Source organism: Nymphalis io, chromosome 30 (assembly GCF_905147045.1).
Source record: "Nymphalis io chromosome 30, ilAglIoxx1.1, whole genome shotgun sequence".
NCBI lineage: Eukaryota > Metazoa > Arthropoda > Insecta > Lepidoptera > Nymphalidae > Nymphalis > Nymphalis io.
In genome coordinates, this window is record NC_065917.1 from 131,255 (window position 1) to 151,584 (window position 20,330).

At 36.9% G+C, this 20,330-nt stretch overlaps 1 protein-coding gene across 1 annotated transcript; it reads left to right on the forward strand.

Moving 5' to 3' along the window:
• The first annotated feature begins 712 nt into the window (after window positions 1-712).
• Window positions 713-17,628, forward strand: LOC126779821 (uncharacterized). The gene is made up of 3 exons (XM_050503939.1): window positions 713-976; window positions 1,052-1,296; window positions 17,607-17,628. Exons 1-3 carry the CDS (start codon window positions 713-715, stop codon window positions 17,626-17,628), a joined length of 531 nt encoding a protein of 176 aa, XP_050359896.1.
• Window positions 17,629-20,330: the final 2,702 nt, after the last annotated feature.

Sequence of the window (20,330 nt, forward strand, 5' to 3'; positions counted from 1 at the left end):
TTAGTATAATTCTTAAGTCTTATATGATTTATAAATTACTTATTTCGCAATGGTATCCAAAATAGCGATTTTGTACCAAAACGTGCGAGGTCTTCGAACAAAAACTTCTGAGTTTTTTTCGAATATATTAAATTGTGAACATGACATAATTTGTCTAACTGAAACGTGGTTATTACCTGGAATTTTTGATTCAGAAATGTTTGATAGTCGCTACTCGGTCTATAGATGTGATCGTAACTACAATGAACGTAACGATAAAATGGGAGGCGGTGTCCTGATTGCGGTGCGTAACGGACTCGTTGTTAAAGACCCTGTCTTTTTGCCGTCAAACGATATTGTTTCCTGTGACGTTTTTTCATTATGCGTAGCTTTAAGGACAAAAGGTAAGCCCGTTAATTGTAGATTTTTTTGTTGTTATTTTCCTCAGTCGGGTTCACAATTTCAAGATCAGTTGAACTTTTATGAACGTATCTCTGAATTAGTGATATTGAATCCGAAAGATATATTTTTAATAGTTGGTGATTTTAATGTTCCCAGTGCTATTTGGTCTCCTTCGTCCACATCCGCTGAGCTCTGTGAGAATATTGGAAACTCAATGGTCAATGCAATGTCTTCCTTCATGTCCTTAAATAACTTTTCCCAATATAACTTAGTCTCAAACATCAATAATCGCCAATTAGACCTTGTCTTCAGTAACTCAAATTGTAGGGTTATGCGCTGTGAAACACCTTTAGTAAAGGAAGATTTACACCATCCCACGTTGGATATTATGTTAATAGATATTAACATTAGTAGCTTTCTTAGCCCTCCTCGTATTGTTAAACTTTTTCATAAAGCTGACTATAAAATAATTAATGAATTATTGGCTAACATTGATTGGTCGGTTATTTCTGATTACTATGATATTGACACATCCGTTGAGAAATTCTATTACATAATCAATGATATAATTACAAAGAATATTCCTTCTAAAGTGGTTGTTGATTTTAGTAAGTATCCAGCGTGGTATTCCCCTGCACTTATTAAAATTATTAAAGAAAAACTAAAATATCACAAAAAATGGAAAATGTATGATAATTACAGTGATTACAGTACTTTTAAATTACTTCGTGATAGACAAAAAAGGGTTGAAAAGACATGCTACGATAACTATCTTGATTTTGCGGAAAATAATATTTTGAGAAACTCTAAGTGTTTTTGGACATTTGTCAAGACCAAACAGAATACAAATGACATACCTGAGCGGCTATATTATAACGATATCTCAACAAGTGACGGTCAGCAAATAAGCAATCTATTTAATGAATATTTCTATACATCCTTTGAACATATAATCTTAACAATTTTTCCTGTAACAGTCAAAATAATAGTGGATATGCTAATACAATTAATTTGTCATCTGTTGATATTTCACTTGCTGATGTTCGTAAGTATTTGAAAACCTTAAATATTAAAAAAGGTAGCGGACCCGACGGTATACCACCTCTTTTTCTAAGTAAATGCTATATGACTATATCTATTCCTTTACATTTATTGTTTTGTATTTCCCTTCATACATGTACTATGCCTTCAATTTGGAAACAGTCTTATGTTGTGCCTATTTTTAAAAATGGAGATAGACATGATATCAAAAATTATCGTCCTATTTCGAAATTAAGTTCAATTCCAAAACTTTTTGAACGTATAATTTATGACAAAATCTTTCCAAGCATACGTCCCATAATTATTGACCAGCAGCATGGATTTATTAACAAGAAATCAACTGAAACTAATTTGTGTGAATTCACTGACTATGTTTTGACTGCAATGGACAAAGGATATCAGGTGGACGTTGTGTACACCGATTACTCCAAAGCGTTTGACAAAATCTCTCATTCTATCTTAATAGCAAAAATGGAGTTCATCGGTGTACATGGTGACCTCCTTAGATGGATCAAGTCATATTTATTGAATAGAAGTCAAGCCGTTACTGTGAAAGGATATTGCTTATCTTTTCTACCCGTTCCATCTGGAGTCCCTCAAGGCTCACATCTTGGACCACTGTTTTTTAATATATATATAAATGATGTTGTTTCGGTATTTGCATCTTCTAAATTTCTATTATATGCTGATGATACAAAAACTTATAAAATTATTAAGAGTGTTGATGATTGTATTAGTCTGCAAAAAGATTTGAACTTACTTAGCGATTATTGTACTACCAATTCGCTGTTTTTGAATATAAAGAAATGTAATTGTATAACATATACCAGAAAAAGAAAAGTGATCATTTACAACTACCGATTTAAGGAAGATGATATAAAACGTGTATCAGTGGTCAAAGATCTTGGAATAACACTCGATTCTAAACTTCTTTTCGATGAACACATAAATTCCATAACTTCTAAAGCGTTTCGTATGCTAGGATTTGTGCTGAGGATTTCCAGAGAGTTTAAGCGTGTTTCAACTTTTGCTATTTTATATAAATCATTTGTGAGACCTATTCTAGAATACGCTTGCACTGTCTGGAATCCACGGTATAGTAAATATATAGAATTCATCGAAAATATTCAGGAAAAGTTTTTAAAATATTTAAAATTTTCGTCTATAAATAATTTGAATCAAATAGAAAAGATACCGACAACTGAACAGAGACGACTTGAACGTGATATGGTGTTTTTATATAAATTGATCCACAACATATTTGATTCCCCTTATCTCCTTTCTAAAATAAATATCAAGTGTCCTCGCCCTGGTAGTCGCAATAAATCTATTTTTGATTTTCCATTGACAAAGACTAAATATGCAGCAAATGCATTTATTAATAGATCATCTAAACAGTACAATAAAACATTTATTGAATGTGATATATTTCATCTCTCCCTTAAAAAATTCAAACTGCAAGTAAAAGAAATATTATACTCTCAAGAGCCTTAATTTACTCATGCATTTCTAATTAATTAATTATAAATTGATTATTTATTATTAAATTATGTTTTCTTGATTTAAAAATTAAATTTATATTAAATTAAATTATATAAATGAATTATATAATTTCATGCACCTATTAAATATAAAAAATGTCTTGTTTTGTAATTACTTATGATTAATTTATAAATGGAAACTGTTTTGGTTTATGGATTGTTTTATATTTTTTATTTTATTGTAATTATTTCACTGTTTGTTTCCTGTACACTAAATAAATAAATAAGTATTGCTATGTATATCCATCAACCCGCATTGAAGCAGCAAGCTAGAGCTCCAAATCACAAGTGGAGGGGAGGCCTTAGCCCAGCAGAGGCGTTATTTTTTTTATAATAAGTAAATAGAAAAGAAAAGTAAAAGTAAGCTGTACACTAGAAGTGAGATTTGGAAGCATGTAAAGACATTGTTTGCGCCTGAACTCTCTCTAATTTTCACCCTGGGATAATGTAAATGTCTATGTCCCACGGCTGGGCTAATCCCTCCCTCTTCTCCCTTTGATGAGGAGCTTATACCAATACGCTGTTCCAATTTAGTGGTGCTAATCTGGGTTTTATCACGCTATCATTGGTAACGATTTACACATTCTATTCACTACCATCTCTGTTCTCAATAGGATTAAGAGTGTGTGGGAATAGAGACTGTCTGTGCTTGCACGCACACACAAGTACTATTATTAGTCCCGTGCAGTTGTCTAAACCGTTCGTATCCGTAGCAGCCTGTGAATGTCCCTCTGCTGGGCTAAAGCCTCCTCTCCCTTTTTTTAAGAAGGTTTGGAGCTTATTCCACCACGCTGCTCCAATGCGGGTTGGTGGAATACACATGTGGCAGAATTTCAGTGAAATTAGACACATGCAGGTTTCCTCACGATATTTTCCTTCACCGTCAAGCAGAGATGAATTATAATCACAAATTAAGCACATGAAAATTCAGTGGTGCTTGCCCGGGTTTGAACTCACGATCATCGGTTAAGATTCAGGCGTTCTTACCACTGGGCCATCTCGGCTACAAGTTGTCTAAACATCTGTATCTAGTTTTCATACTCATTTTTCAATTATATTAATCTTTGTAAAAGCTTCCGTTATTCTATTATCCAGTTGTATGATGGCGTATGTTACACCCCGTTAACGATAGATGGCGCTCATTCGAAATGTCACATTCCTGAATCGCGCTGTCTAGATATTCGCTACGGAGTGTATATAGTGTAGAAGTCATTGTTTTTGTAATCTAATAAATTGTAGTTTCATTTACCTAATCCCAGGTATCAGTGTTGCAGAACTATCGATAGTTTGACCTCGAAAACTATTATCGACAGTACTTCCGAAAGTATCGTCTTGTGTCAATATTGTCGATATTATCGATAGTTACTATAGCTCTCTGTTCACAATACTATTGATAACTCGTTTGCCTGCCTCGTTGGTCTAGTGGCTTGATATAAGACCGCAGACCCCGGAGGTCCTGGGTTCAATTCCCAGGTCGGGCCAATAAAAAGTTATTGGGTTTTTCTGTCAGAAAATTCTCAGTAGCAGCCCGGAGTCTGGAAGTTGGAAGTGTGTACACTCCCGTGCCTCGGAAAGCACGTAAAGTCGTTGGTCCTGCGCCTGAACTCTTTCCGGTCGTTTCGGATCGCCGTCACATCGGATTATGAGAGTTAGGGAACAGAGAGTACACCTGTGTTTGCGCACACACTTGTGCACTATAATATCTCCTGCGTAGTTGGCTAATCTCTCTTGAGATTGGCCGCCGTGGCCGAAATCGGTCTGGAGGACATTATTATTATTAATACTATTGATAACAGCAATCCATAGGTATTCATTCGATAGTAACGATTTAATAAAACTTCATTAATAATAGTGTTGTTACTGGGCCTTCTACATTACTTATCTTGAGAAAGCAATAATATAATAATAATAATATTGGACATTATTCACACACGGTCATCTGATCCCAAATTAAGCAGAGCTTGTGTTATGGAAACCAGACAACTGATATACTACATATACTACTTTTCTTTTGTAAATACATACTTATATAGATAATTACACCCAGACTCAGGACAAACAGACATGTTCATGCACACAAATGTCTGTCCTGGGTGGGAATCGAACCCACGACCTTTGGCATGAAAGGCAAGTAACTACCAACCACGCCTACCGGCTCGTCAAAAAATCAATACGTTGTGCCTACGTATTAACTTTTATTAATGTAAGCAAAAATCACTGTCCATAATGGCACCTAGAAACAAGTCGATATTCGATATGCTACATTGTCAATTAATACATTATTATATGTTCTGTCGCCAGTCGCCATTCTAACATCGCACTGTAATATCGTCGTAACAATTAAATATTGTAAATTATATTACAATTCATATATCTATACTCAATTGCCTTTCATTACATCATCCACAAGACATTTAAGGCAAAACGTCAATACTATCGAAAAATCATTGATAATCGATAGTCCAAAACTATCGCTTTTATCGATAATGGACTATCGACATGCAACACTACCCGGTATTACTTATACCTAAAATGAAAGTCAGATAATGTATTACATTCATATAATCAGGGTATTGTCGTCAACTACGGTTGTTCCGAGCTGATGACAGCGGAGCGCATCGGAGAGAGGAGCGCCAAGCTGGTGTCTTTCCTGGACCTGGCGGGCCACAGCAAGTACCAACGCACCACGCTCCACGGGCTCACGGGTTACTCCCCGCACTACGCCATGCTCGTTGTAAGTATGTTTATTTATTACTAGTTCCCATAAGTGTGGGGGGGGGGGGGTCAGATTTTAGGTATCCTAAGTCTTTTTCTATAGCCCTGATAACGTGTTTTCAAATTATTATTAGGTAAGGATTTTTTTGGAGTTCTGACATATCAAACCAAAAGTTAATTTTCATTTTATTGAATAAATATCTTATCTTATTAATACATTTTCACAAACAGCTCAAAATCAAAATAATTTATTCAGGTAATAATATATAAACCTAACACCGGCTCAAACTGTAGATCCTACTAAAAATAATCGGCAAAAAACTAAACTCTTTTGCTATATAATAGAGTCCCGCATAGCTGGTAATTGTATGTCTTAAAATTGTATAAAATAAACCCAACCCTCATATCATTTCTTCAAAATTCTATGCAAAACTGGCAAACTGTATTAAAAATAAAACAATCGTCCATGAAATCTCTAACTACTGAACCAATTCGTATCCAACGAGGAGTTTTTCAAGGAGACGCTCTGAGCCCCCTCTGGTTTTGCTTGGCCTTAAATCCTCTTTCACTCTTGTTAAATAAAACCAATACAGGATTCACACTTTACGGTAATAACACCCAATATAACTTATCACACCTCATGTACATGGACGATATAAAACTTTACTCCACTGACAAAAACACGCTGCTTGAGTTAGCAAGCATTACGGAACAGTTCTCCAAAGATATTCATATGAAATTCGGTGTCGACAAGTGCAAAATTCTGTCAATCTCGAAAGGAAAAATCCTTAATAATAGCTACACACTCGAAACTGGTGAACAAATTGAACCAATGGATGAACAAAGCACATATAAATACCTTGGTTTTAAACAATCTAGGCAAATACTACAAACTACGACAAAACAAGAACTGCTTACAAAATTCTCGCACCGATTAAATCTCGTATTAAAGACACACCTTAACTCTAAAAACACAATAAAAGCTATTAACACATTTGCCATACCCTTACTTACGTACTCTTTCGGAATAATACAATGGTCAAAAAGTGACATAAAAAAATTGCAGCGTACTATAAACACTCACTTCACTAAATATAGGAAACATCATCCAAAATCTTGTATTCAAAGGCTCACACTACCACGCAAAGAAGGAGGAAGGGGATTAATAGACATACACAATTTACACAATAAGCAGATACTCTCACTCAGACCATACTTCCATGATAAATCCGAACACTCACCTCTACATAGACACGCAACAGAAATAGACAAAAAGCTTACACCATTAAACCTACATGACAAAAACACTCAAGTAAACGAACATATCATAAGTACACAACAACAAATGTTGGCATGGACTGAAAAAACACTGCATGGGAGGCACCGAGCCTATTTGAACCAACCCCACGTCGACAAAGAGAAGTCGAACGAATGGCTCAAACGAGGTGAACTGTTCCCTGAGACCGAAGGTTTTATGCTCGCCATTCAAGACCAAATAATAGCAACTCGTAACTATAGGAAGTACATAATGAAGGATAATAATCAACCTACTGACTTATGTAGACAATGTAACGCAGCCTCTGAAACTATTCAGCACATAACGGGGGCTTGCAAATCTCTCGCACAGACCGATTATAAGCATCGACATGATCAAGTGGCTGCAATCATACACCAACATTTAGCATACAAATATAAACTTATAACAGAAATGAATCCATATTACAAATATAAACCGGAAAGTGTATTAGACACTAGAAACCACAAAATCTACTGGGATAGAACAATAATAACTGACAAAACTATCTGTTATAATAGACCAGATATTACCGTTCATGATAAAATCAATAGAATCGTTTATCTTATCGATATAGCCGTTCCTAATTCACATAACATACAAACCACAATATCTGAAAAGTTAAGTAAATATCAATATCTCGCCATAGAAATTAAAACGCAATGGAAAGCACAAATAGTACACATAGTCCCAATAGTCCTATCATCCAAAGGTATCGTGCCAAAATCCTTGACACAAAGTCTGAACACCTTACAAATGCCAGCGTATATCCTCCATATACTTCAAAAAGCCATAATTAAGCCTTAACACCTGCCGTATCACCCGAAAGTTTATATCATCATCCACTTTATCATCAACGTTTTTAATATAAGCAACACTCCTTAACGCTTGGCTGCAGCCCGCGTTTTCGGTTTAAACTCTTCGAAAGAAGAGAAACTTTAAAAGTTAAATAGAAATAATAATAATATTGGACATTATTCACACACGGTTATCTGATCCCAAATTAAGCAGAGCTTGTGTTATGGAAACCAGACAACTGATATACTACATATACTACTTTTCTTTTGTAAATACATACTTATATAGATAATTACACCCAGACTCAGGACAAATAGACATGTTCATGCACACAAATATCTGTCCTGGGTGGGAATCGAACCCACGACCTTTGGCATGAAAGGCAAGTAACTACCAACCACGCCAACCGGCTCGTCAAAAAATCAATACGTCAATACTATCGAAAAATCATTGATTATCGATAGTCCAAAACTATCGATTTTATCGATAATGGACTATCGACATGCAACACTACCCGGTATTACTTATACCTAAAATGAAAGTCATATTATGTATTACATTCATATAATCAGGGTAATGTCGTCAACTACGGTTGTTCCGAGCTGATGACAGCGGAGCGCATCGGAGAGAGGAGCGCCAAGCTGGTGTCTTTCCTGGACCTGGCGGGCCACAGCAAGTACCAACGCACCTCGCTCCACGGGCTCACGGGTTACTCCCCGCACTACGCCATGCTCGTTGTAAGTATGTTTATTTATTACTAGTTCCCATAAGTGTGGGGGGGGCTCAGATTTTAGGTATCCTAAGTCTTTTTCTATAGCCCTGATAACGTGTTTTCAAATTATTATTAGGTAAGAATTTTTTTGGAGTCCTGACATATCAAACCATAAGTTAATTTTCATTTTATTGAATAAATATCTTATCCTACTAAAAATAATCGGCAAAAAACTAAACTCTTTTGCTACAATTAAACTATGTAAGAGTTTAAACACAATTTTTTATCACATTTATAAACCCTTATCGAGCAATACGTCTTATTAATGAAAGTTTTTTAAGAGAGAGAGTTGGTTCCTCCTAACTGGCCTAGGCCAGTCTGGGTACGGGCCGCGGGGTTGCCCCCTAACCTGTCGTGTCTTTAATTTTTGGCCCGAGGGGCCAGGGTCACAGCGACCCAGTGGCTGTAAGTTTTTTAATTCAGCTACAAGATAATATTATAGATGGCACTGTAGTCATATTATCAACTTATACTATAAAGTTTTTTTTTTTATTTCTAGATTTCGGCAACAGCCGGTATAACTCGCATCACAGAAGAACACATCGGTCTTCTGCTGGCTTTGGACATGCCGTTCTTCGCAGTCATCAACAAGTGTGAACTGGTTAGCAACATCAACGCTGTTGTAGCGAGGCTGGCTCAATTGTTGGAACCCGCTAATAAGGTCAGTGATTTTATTTTAAATAGCATCTATAAAGACTAGCTTATAAACTAGGTTATTATTTCTTACATCAATGCTTATGGGTGATGGTGACCACTTACCATCAGGTGGCCCAATTGCACACATATAACATAAAGAGAAGCCGAGGGGGGGAAAGTTTAACAGACAAACAGATATATTTACTTTCCCATTTATAATATTAGTATTTATTGTAATTGGAAACATGCAGGTTTCCTCGCGATGTTCTTCAAGGAGCACGAGATGATAAATCAGGGATGCTGTATAATTTATAAATTTATTTAAATTTAAAGTAATGGTATATATTGGTATTATTACAGAAACCGCTGTTAATAACTGACGAGAATATGGCAAGGAACTGCGTTGCGCCGCAAAAGTCGATACTGGACACCATAGACAATCTAGACGAGGAAATCAAAAAGGATGAGGAGTGAGTAGCTTCACAAGCCTTTATTTAACCCGAAGTGTTTCTGGGTGAACTCTTATGTATGACCTTAAAATGAGTTCCATACTATTGGTAATGGTAATAGTATTGTCTATAGATACGCCAACCACCCTTGCTAGATACTTGCCTTTCACGCCAAAGGTTGTGGGTTCGGTTCCCACTCAGGACAGACAATTGTGTGCATTAACATGTCTGTTTTTCCTGAGTCTGTGTGTAATTGTCTATACAATAGTATATCAGTTGTCTGGTTGCCATAGTACAAGCTCTGCTTAGTTTCGGATCAGATACATATATATAGTTGAACGCAAATCACAGTAGTGTCGGCCGGCAGGGTGGCCGTGTTCCCGGTGAGCTGCGTGCGCGGCGCCGGCCTCAACGCGCTGCACGCGTGCCTTCTGGCGCTGGTGCCGCAGGACGTGAGTGAACCATATGTTGCGCAGTTGACTAGTATCCTTTTTATTAAATTATAAATGTTATAATTTATGTCACTTTACAGGAGGCGTGCGAGTTTCAAATAGACGAAATTTTCCACGTAGGGGACTCGACGGGGCCCGTCGTGGGGGGACTGCTCGCGCGAGGGCGACTCTACGAGGGCGACGAACTTATCATAGGTGCGTTGCGTTCTGTTAGTTGTGAGATGAATAGAGCGACGTATATTTAACACCACCCCCCCCACCCCGCAGGACCTCTGGAGTCCGGCGAGTTCGCGGAGATATCCGTGCTCACGATATACCGCAACCGCGTCCCGTGCGGCAGCGTGCGCGCGGGACAGTCGGCGTCGCTGGGCCTGGGTCGCTTCCCGCCGGGACTGCGGCAGGGCATAGTGCTGCTAGCGCGGCCGGGGGGCTACGCCGCGGGACACGAGCGGCCCACCTTCGGAGGCTGTCCGCCCGGGACTTGCAGAGGACGACAGGTGGGTCGCTAAATCAAACCTTATTACTAAATAAAAACTTACATGTATTTAAGACAGAATATATATACGCGGCCAGTAGTGCTATTCTAGAATTTTAGATTCATCACTCTCCGGTGAAATGTTGACATGATGATGATGAGTGAGAGAATGTTCTTACAGAGTAGCCATACTGGTTGTAGCTTTATATTTAAAATTATATTATACAAACGATTTAAAAAGGCTTTTTTGAATAACGTTTCTACCGCCATGGCAATACTTAGTATTATTGTGTGCTAGTTTGAAAGATGAGTTAGACAGTGTAACTATAGGCACAAGAGACTTAATATCTTAGTTCCCAAGGTTGATGGCGCATTTCGATGTTAGGGGTGGTTAATAGACTGTGACAAAGTCTATGGGTAGTGACGACCACTTACCATAAGGTAGTCATTTGCCAGTGTACCTATACGAAATTAAAAAAGTGATATATTTTTTTATTTTCAAAATTCATCGTTACAGATATCAGAACTAGTCCACTCGTCGTAAGCTTTGGAGAAGAATCGAAAGAACGCGAGGAGACAGAACAAGAATATCCTCCAGGACATCGCCAACGTGAAGAACAGCCTCACGAAGACATCGGACACGAAGTGCACGAACGTGTACGTGTTGGACGACGGGAGCAAGTACAGCGACGCGCACGTGTTGAGCGACACGCAGGACAAGTGCGTGTGTGACGACCTGGTGTTCCTCGAAGACCCAAACGACCCTAGACGCTGTATATACTTTCAGGTGAGCAGAAAACTCTACTCGTTTTTAAAAGATTAGCAAACCTTAGATATGCGATTCCACGCGATTCGCTACCAGCTCTGCTGTATTGTACACCACAAACACTTCTCGATCAATATATCTCTATATATAACACGACACTGTTACACTTAACTACTTATATACACTTTAGTTTTACTTACAAAGTTCCGATAACAACTTCACAGGTAACCAAAACACTAAATTTTTCGCGAATCCATAGTCAATACCACAGAATATTAAGATTTCGACCAAATTTCAAGGTCAAAGTTGCTTATATACTCTACTTGCTATTGGAATCGACTATAGACTTGTATATGTTTGCACAGCACATTGTGTGTGTGTGTGTTTTTTTAACCGTAACAGCACGTGAATGTCCTACTGCTGGGCTAAAGGCCTCCTCTCCCTTTTTTGAGGAGAAGGTTTGGAGCTTATTCCACCACGCTGCTCCAGTGCGGTTTGGTAAATACACAAGTGGCAGAATTTCAGTGAAATTAGACACATGCAGGTTTCCTCACGATGTTTTCCTTCATCGTAAAGTACGAGATGAATTATAATCACAAATTAAGTACATGAAAATTCAGTGGTGCCTGAACCATCTTGGCTGTTTTTTTTATATGCTAGCAATATTAGCACAGACTGTGCAATATAATATGTAATGCGGTCATGAATTAAATTTGATTGAATGTAACAGGCATCCGTGCATGTCCTGAGACACTCCACGGCCATCTACCCAGGGTTCCAGTGCTCTGTGCATGTCGGGAACGTGCGTCAGACGGCCATTATCGAGGTAACGAATACATACATCAAACTCACTTTGCGGAATGGAATTAAATAGTTTAATTTTGGTATAATTTGTGGTGTTGCGTAAAATACTTAAGTATGATAATGATATTTATTTTTTTATGTTATATTCCTGTTTAGCGGTAGAATATCTGATGAGTGGGTTGTACCTACCCAGGCAGGTTTGCACAATGCCCTTACCACCAGCTACCACACACACTTATAATATATTCTGCCGCCAAACAGCAATAGCATTGTTGTTGGTGAGTAAAACAGTGTAACTACAGGCACGAGGGACATAACATCTTAGTTCCCAAGGTTGGTGACGCATTGTTGATGTAAGCGATGGTTAATATTTATTTCGGTGTCAATGTCTATAGGCGGTGGTGACCATTTACCATCGGGTTGCTCATCTCATCGCTGACCACGGATATATTTTTCGCTTTAGGGTATAATGTCTCCGAACAACGTGCTGAGGGCGGGCGAAGGGGCCTCCGTGCTGTTCAGGTTCGCCCGCTGTCCGGAGTACCTCGTGCGGGGCCGCCGGCTGCTGTTCACGGCGGGACTGGGGACCAGGTACCGCTCAACGAACCCAACGATAACTTCTAATTACAGTTGAATTGTTGAGCCAATAAAGTATATCGTCAGCTCAGTGTTGGTATCCGAGATCGCTAGCTCCACTGACTTTCACATATTTAATTTATAAGTGTTCGGTGAAGGAAATCCATGCATCGAAGCAGGTTGTGGAATAAGCTCAAACCTTCTCCTGAGAAGGAGAGGTTTTAGCCCAGCTGTGGGACATTTATATACTGTAACTGTTTTGAATCATGTTGGAATAAGTTTTGTTTTTAAGAAGAAATATCTTCGACCAACAGACACTTTTGTACTTTACTAGCAAAACCCGGTAGGTGGCTGTTAATATGGTACAGCGCCATCTAGCGGCGTTACAACGAAGTGGATATTATAAAATCATCCATGAGACATACATCTAAATTTCAACTATGATGGTGATTCAAACGGTCCGAACTCTATTAATCACAAACAGATACACAAAGGAGAAGGTTCTCCTTAAAAGGGAGAGGAGGCCTTATCCCAGCAGTGGGACATTAACAGGCTGTTACTGTTACTGTAGATACACAAACAGCCATTTTTATATATTAACGAAATTGTTTTGTTACAGAGCCATCGGCCGGGTCACGCAAACCTTCCCGTACATACCATGAATTCTATAGAACACGGCTCCAATGTAAAATTCGAGATCTCTCTAGAATATTCTAGATAAATTAAATATATTAATTGTATCTGTAACCAGTTTTCTTGTCGTGTTCACTTCATGATTGCGTGGGAGGCGTTTCGCCTTGCGGATTAAATTACAAAAAACGACAAACGATGATGGTATTTTTATGTTACATAAACAGTGTTGCCAACCTCTTAGAAGCATCCTCCTGACGGATGAATTGAAACAAATACAAAATACATTTATAATATGATGTTAAAAAAAGCAAATCAAGTACTGCAAGTAGCATTAGTAAACTTGAAATATACTCAATTAAATGAAGCTGAAGAGTTAATCCCCGGAGAGAATTTCTTTAAAAAAATGTTCCTCCTAAAAAATGTCTGACCTGAAAATATCCTATTTGATTTCATCTGACATAGCCCTATTTAGGGGGAAAACCCCCAAGTTGGCAACACTGTATAAAAAAATGTGGACCATCCATATAAACTTTCATATATTTAACACTAGCGGACAAATTTTTAATAAACCATCATATGTGATCGAGCAAATTTTCACTCATAACTCATTTTTATTCAGTCAGTTAATTAACCAGTGTCAGAGTTTTTATTACGTATATAACATACATGCAAAACGTCTATGCTTATGTATAAATAATATTGCAATATATAAAGGCTTATATATATATATATATATATATATATATATATGAAAATATAATATGGAACTAATGGCTTCTTATGTATGTACACACATACATCCAATTTCTAGTTAATATTAAATAATTATATAACTAGGTTTATGAAATAACGTACTTACACAATGGATATTACATCTTGGTTCCCAATGTTGGTGGCACATTGACAATATAAATGATGGTTAATATTTCTTAAAACGCAAATGACGCGGTGGAGAATTACCACCAAAATTACATTAGCCTTCCTATTCGAAATTAAAAAAGAGAAACAGAAATCGCAACAGTAAAAGGTTATAAGTCTTTATATTTGAAAATATGTACATTCAAAAACATTAAATTCTTAGTTATACCATGTTTGCCTATCTACCCTTCCGTGACGCCACGGTGACAGGACTATGATAATCTTTTTTTTTTTTTTTTTATTCTAAAAAAAAGGGCTTTTTCGCATAAGCGAACATGCCGCCCTGGTTGAGAATTCTTAGGAGGGTACAAAATATAATATATTAAACTTAAAAATACCTTAATTAATCACAGATCTAAGACTTAATTTGGACAACATTTTTGCGAGATTTGACGTCGGATCTGACAGAATGACATTGCATTGTCCAACAGACTTTATATCCAAATTAAGTCTAGTTCTAAGAGATTCGTTCTGAGCACATTCCATCAATACGTGCAAAAGATCATCAGGTACATTACAAGTTGAGCAGTTTGGAGAAGTTGATTTCCGCATCAGAAATGCAAACTTATTGCATGGGATGTGCCCAGACCGAAGCCGCAGAATTAATTTCGTTTCATTAAAATTCATGTTACTATTCTCAATCCAAGGATATCTGCATGGATGAGGCTGGATCGTACGGTACCATATACCTTTCTCCTTAGCTCTTTCGTCAAAGTACTCTTTCCATAAATCATAGCAATGCACTTTTAGATTTGGCAAGTAACTTTCAAATGAAGGTGTAAAGAGGACTTCAACACCGTCAGATATAGCTTCTTTGGCTAGTACATCTACTTGTTCATTCCCTTCTATGCCTACGTGAGATGGTATCCATTGAAAGAAAATTACTTTGTCATCTGATTGTAACTTAGATAGAAGCTTTAGAATCGCGTAAGCTACAGGTAATCCTCGACAGATCGAGGTACATCGAGCTAGGTGTTGAAGCGCGCTTTTGGAGTCTAACAAGATAACTACTTTACTGTAGCTTGTACACTCAATATAGCCTAAAGCCTCTAAAATAGCTACAAGCTCAGCTTCCATTATAGATACCTCTATTTTAATTTGGAATTTAGAATAAATGTTCAAATTGACATCCAAAAATGCAGCTCCTATTCCATATTTGTCTTTCGAACCATCTGTAAATATTTTTTGACAGTTGGAGTAATTCGAATTTATGTATTTTATACAAGTATTTCGCAAACTAATTTGATGATACTCTCGCTTAGAACCGGTAAATCCTTCGATATTTGTTTTTAGAATGCTTGACATATCAATACTAGTTACCCATTGATCTAATGAAAACATGCCTAAACTTGAGAAAGAGTTGCATGGTTGAGATTTGTACATCTCGGAAATTTGTGCAAGTAAAGGTTTTTTCTTGTTAGTCCAGAATCTGTTATGTGTCAGATCTGTTAATTGATTAATTAATGAAAAAGAAGTATTATTATAGAGTGATCTGTTTTTAAGCCAAAATTTTCCTGCCAAATATAATCTTCTTAAATACAAAGGAGGTAAACAAAGTTCACTCTCCATCACATGTATGGGAGTGGTCCTTATAAACCCTCCAATGTTTCGCATTGCTTGATTTTGAATTTTGTCCAATTTCGATAAATTGGTTTTACAACAGTTGTCATACAAAAATGAACCATAATCTAATCTACTTCTAAGTAACGTTATATACAGCTTACGAATATGTTTTGGATGGACTCCCCAACCTGATCCTGTTAACACCTTAAATATATTTAAAAACTTAGACACCCTAGACACAATCTCTTTAATATGTTTAGTCCATCTAAGACCGCGATCCAGCCACATCCCCAGGTACTTAACATTATCCACGACTTCCAAAACTACATCATTTAGAGTAATAGTAATATTGTGCAATTTGTGCCCTCTTGAAAAAATACATATTTTGCTTTTTGTTGATGAAATTTCTAAATTAATGTCATGGAATTTTTTGGCTATACAATCAAAAGCAGTTTGTAATCGGCTTTGAATGTCATCTAAATTATCAGAAGAAGTAAATATTACAAAGTCATCGGCATATTGCGAAAAACTAATATAATCCATCGAATTAATAGTATCACATATATCAATTGTTGCAACATTAAATAGTAATGGAGATATAGGATCTCCCTGTGCAAGGCCTACTCCCGTACATCTTACAATTTTAAAGTCTTGGCCTTCAATAATCAGACATCGTTTATGTAAAAAATCCCACAAATAATTACAAAGCATACAACTACACCTACACCTAATTGATCTAATTTACAAATAAGATATGTAACATCAACATTGTTATAAGCATTTTCTACGTCTATAAAACACCCCACTGTCATTAGATTTTTACTAAATCCAATTTGTACACTAGATACGAAGTCTGTTAGATTATCTAAGCAAGAGCGGGTTTTTCTAAACCCTTTTGTTTGTTCGGAAAATATATGATTTTTTTCAAGATACCATTCGATTCTATTCTTTAAGATAGCATGAAAAATTTTGCATATACATGACATCAGGGATATTGGCCTAAGAGATGATACTTGGGTACAGTCCCGGCCAGGCTTAGGAATGAGAAGTATGCGAATGTATCGCCATTGATTAGGAACTATATTACTATTGAGGAACATATTATAAATTTTTAGTAACGTAGTCTTTCCTATAGTAGGTAAATTAAAAATCATTGAATATGAGACATCGTCTAAACCTGGTGCCGTGTCCTTAGATTTTAAACATTTTTCTAATTCATGTGTCGAAATGATGGATTCTAATTTTAAGTTTCGAGATGTACAGCGAGGGTGGCATGGAGTAACAAAATCGGGTGTGAGGTTATTTAACATCGTTTCGGCTACAGTTTTGCCCACCATTCGCTTAGCAAATTTGTGTCCTTTTATCCATCTCATTCGCATCCACATTTGATTAACAGAAGTTTCCTCATTTATTGAAGAGCAAAAGTCCCACCATTCCTTATTCTTTGCTTTTCTAATGAGCCTTTGAACGTCAGATATTTTGGCTTTCAGTTCTTCTAATTTAATAGGTGTTGGGTTTTTCCGAAACTCTGATAATGCCAGTCTCCTTTCCGCTACGGCTTTAGAAAGTTCGGGTTTCCAGTAGGTTTTTGTGACAAATTTAGGACTAGGGTTGACACATACCTTAGTATATGGAATGCATAAATTTGCTGCTTTATTAATTATGTTAACAAAAACATCGTAAGCTTTTTGGGGTTCAACTGGCAAACTTATTTGTACTAGGTCATTTTCTATCGATTTCCTATATTTTTCCCAATCTGCTAATTTGTAATTCCGTTTTTTGTTAAATATAGGGTTATAGTTAGAAGATGTTGATAATTTTATGATGAGGTGGTCGCTGCCTAGACATTCATTGGTAACATTCCAGGAGAACCCCAATGCAATATCCGACGAAACTATAGAGATGTCAGGACTCGACTTTTGTAATACACCATTTGCAAGTTTTATGCGCGTATGTCTACCATCATTAAGCGTAACAAAATCATGGTCCATTAGTGCGTCAAATATTTGCATTCCTCTGACGTCAGTTTTATTGGACCAGTTTGGGTGGTGTCCATTGAAGTCACCGAGTATTATAGTCCTTCTATGAGAAATTGAGAATATAAAATCCCAATCTGCGTTTGTTGTACAAGCACTCGGGGGGCAGTACATTGAAATTATGTTTTCTAATCTTTCACAGTTCAATACCCTAACAGAAATAATCTCAATGGCTGTATTTCCACTTTGAATTGACAGAGGCTCTGTTTTAAAGGATCTATGAGCCACTATAGCGACACCCCCATAAGAGTCATCCCGGTCCAACCTGTAAATATTATAGTTTGTAAGTTTGAATGTATTTACTGAACTAAGCCACGTTTCACACAATGAAGCAAAATGTATTTTTTCCTGACACAGTAATTGTTCCAACTCAAGTATTTTTGGTTTTAAGCTTTGTGCATTCCATTGCAATATATTAATATTAATACTGTTCATAATTAAATATTAATCCTTGAAAAAAAGGCAAACTTGAGATGTTTTGTAATATCCAAGAGATAATCCACTCGACACATAATTTTGCTAACTTTTCTATTTTATCATTTATTGAGATATTGCTGTTACAAAAAATATTAATAAATTCTTTAACTAGACAAGTAAACGGTATATCTCTTGATAGTCTCTTTCCCTTTTGCCTACTCTTTTCCCTTTTCGAATAATAAGACACACTTTCCTCGGAGTCTGTAACCATCATATTTTCTTCATCGCTGTTTGCTTCCAGTTCTTGTTTTTTTTCCTTTTCTTTGTTCTTCTTTTTAGCGTCACTTGTGTTTCTATTCTTTACTTTATTAGTAATTTCTGTCTTCCTCGCACGAGATGATGCAACTTGTGCATACGTCAGGGCTTCTGTGGTAGATTTCGCCGGGGATTGATGATTTGTAGGTGCCGGCGTTGGGGCACGAGGATCAGGATTACTTTGGTTCGCTGGGAGCGTAGCCTCCTTTGCATTAAGTTGCGGCGGAACATACATTGTAATAGCTTTTCGGTATGAGACATTAAACTCGGCCATTATTTCCCGTATCTTTTTTTCCCTACGATATTCCGGGCAGCTACGATCTAACGCCATGTGGTCTTTAGAGCAGTTAATGCACTTATACACTGTCGTTGGGCAGTTATCATGTTTCCCACCACACTTTGGACAAAATACTGTTTTCGTAGGACACATCTTAATAGTATGCCCGAACCGCCAGCATCTAGAGCATTGCGTCACTGGAAACATATAGGGCTCAACTTTCACTTGCATGCTATAAATGTGTATGTAGGCAGGCAAAGACGGCCCTTTAAATCCAAGCCTGACTGCTTCACTGTCTGTCCAACCTCCCTCTACTTCAGCCCGACGCTTAAGTCTTTTCAAACTAGCTACCTCATATACGCTAGTGATCGCATCTAGCAATTCTTCTTCAGACAAATTCAGCTCGATATGTTTGATAACGCCATAGGAAAGAGCAACTTCCATCGGTCGTTGAAATCTCCATCCCAACCCGAGAAGGTATTCGCAGGAAGTTAATTTCTCCATACTGCACACGTTAGTTACCTCCACGATTATTTTATATGGGTTTATATATTTAACTCGGCTTATGTCGGTAATTCCCTGATCCCTGAATATTTTGGCTAAAGCAAATTGTTTGGGTAAAATATTTGTTGAGGAAATGCAAATATCTATAATACCCCTCACTTCCCTTCGCCTTGCTTTTCTATTTCTGATTTCAACCCATTCCTCATCCCCTTCATCTTCCCTGCTTCTTTTAGCTAGTCTTTTTTCGCCGTATTCAATAATTGGTGAGGGTACTATTATTTCTTCCTCGCATACTTCTCCCACTTCACTCAAGATTGGATCCACACTCATTGCGATAAGGTCTAAATATCACTAACCGGTCCAGTCCACTAGAACCGGCCGTTAGCAAACAATTCCGAGAACTGATAAGCGATACTCACAATATAATAAAAACAATGAAACACGTCCAAGCAATATAACAATTACTCGCACACTGGACTATGATAATCTTATCGTATGTTAAATTGTTACAATAATAACTTATTTAGAAGTTAGTTGACTTGAAATTTCAAATAAACTGAGATTTAAATTAAATATTCTTATTTAAAATCAAAATAGCACTATGTACGTGTTAATATTGTATTTAATACACCTTTTACAATTAGTTGAAATGTATATTTAGTATATTCCAATCGTAGGAGTAAATATAAACTAACTTTATATTTCCATATCCCGTGATAGTCGCTAATAGCTCAGCTTAACTACTTTCTCGAATAAAACGCAATTTTTTCGCAAATCCATAATGAATATCACAGATAACTCAAAATCTCGACCAATGATATCGCGCCAATTCAATGTCGGTTGTTAATTTGCCTTTGTCTACTCTTGTGGCTTTAATACACTAGTTATTTTCTATTTAAATGAAATAACATATTTATATGCATACATATATAACGTAACTGTTTTTAAAATGATAATCACGCCCCAA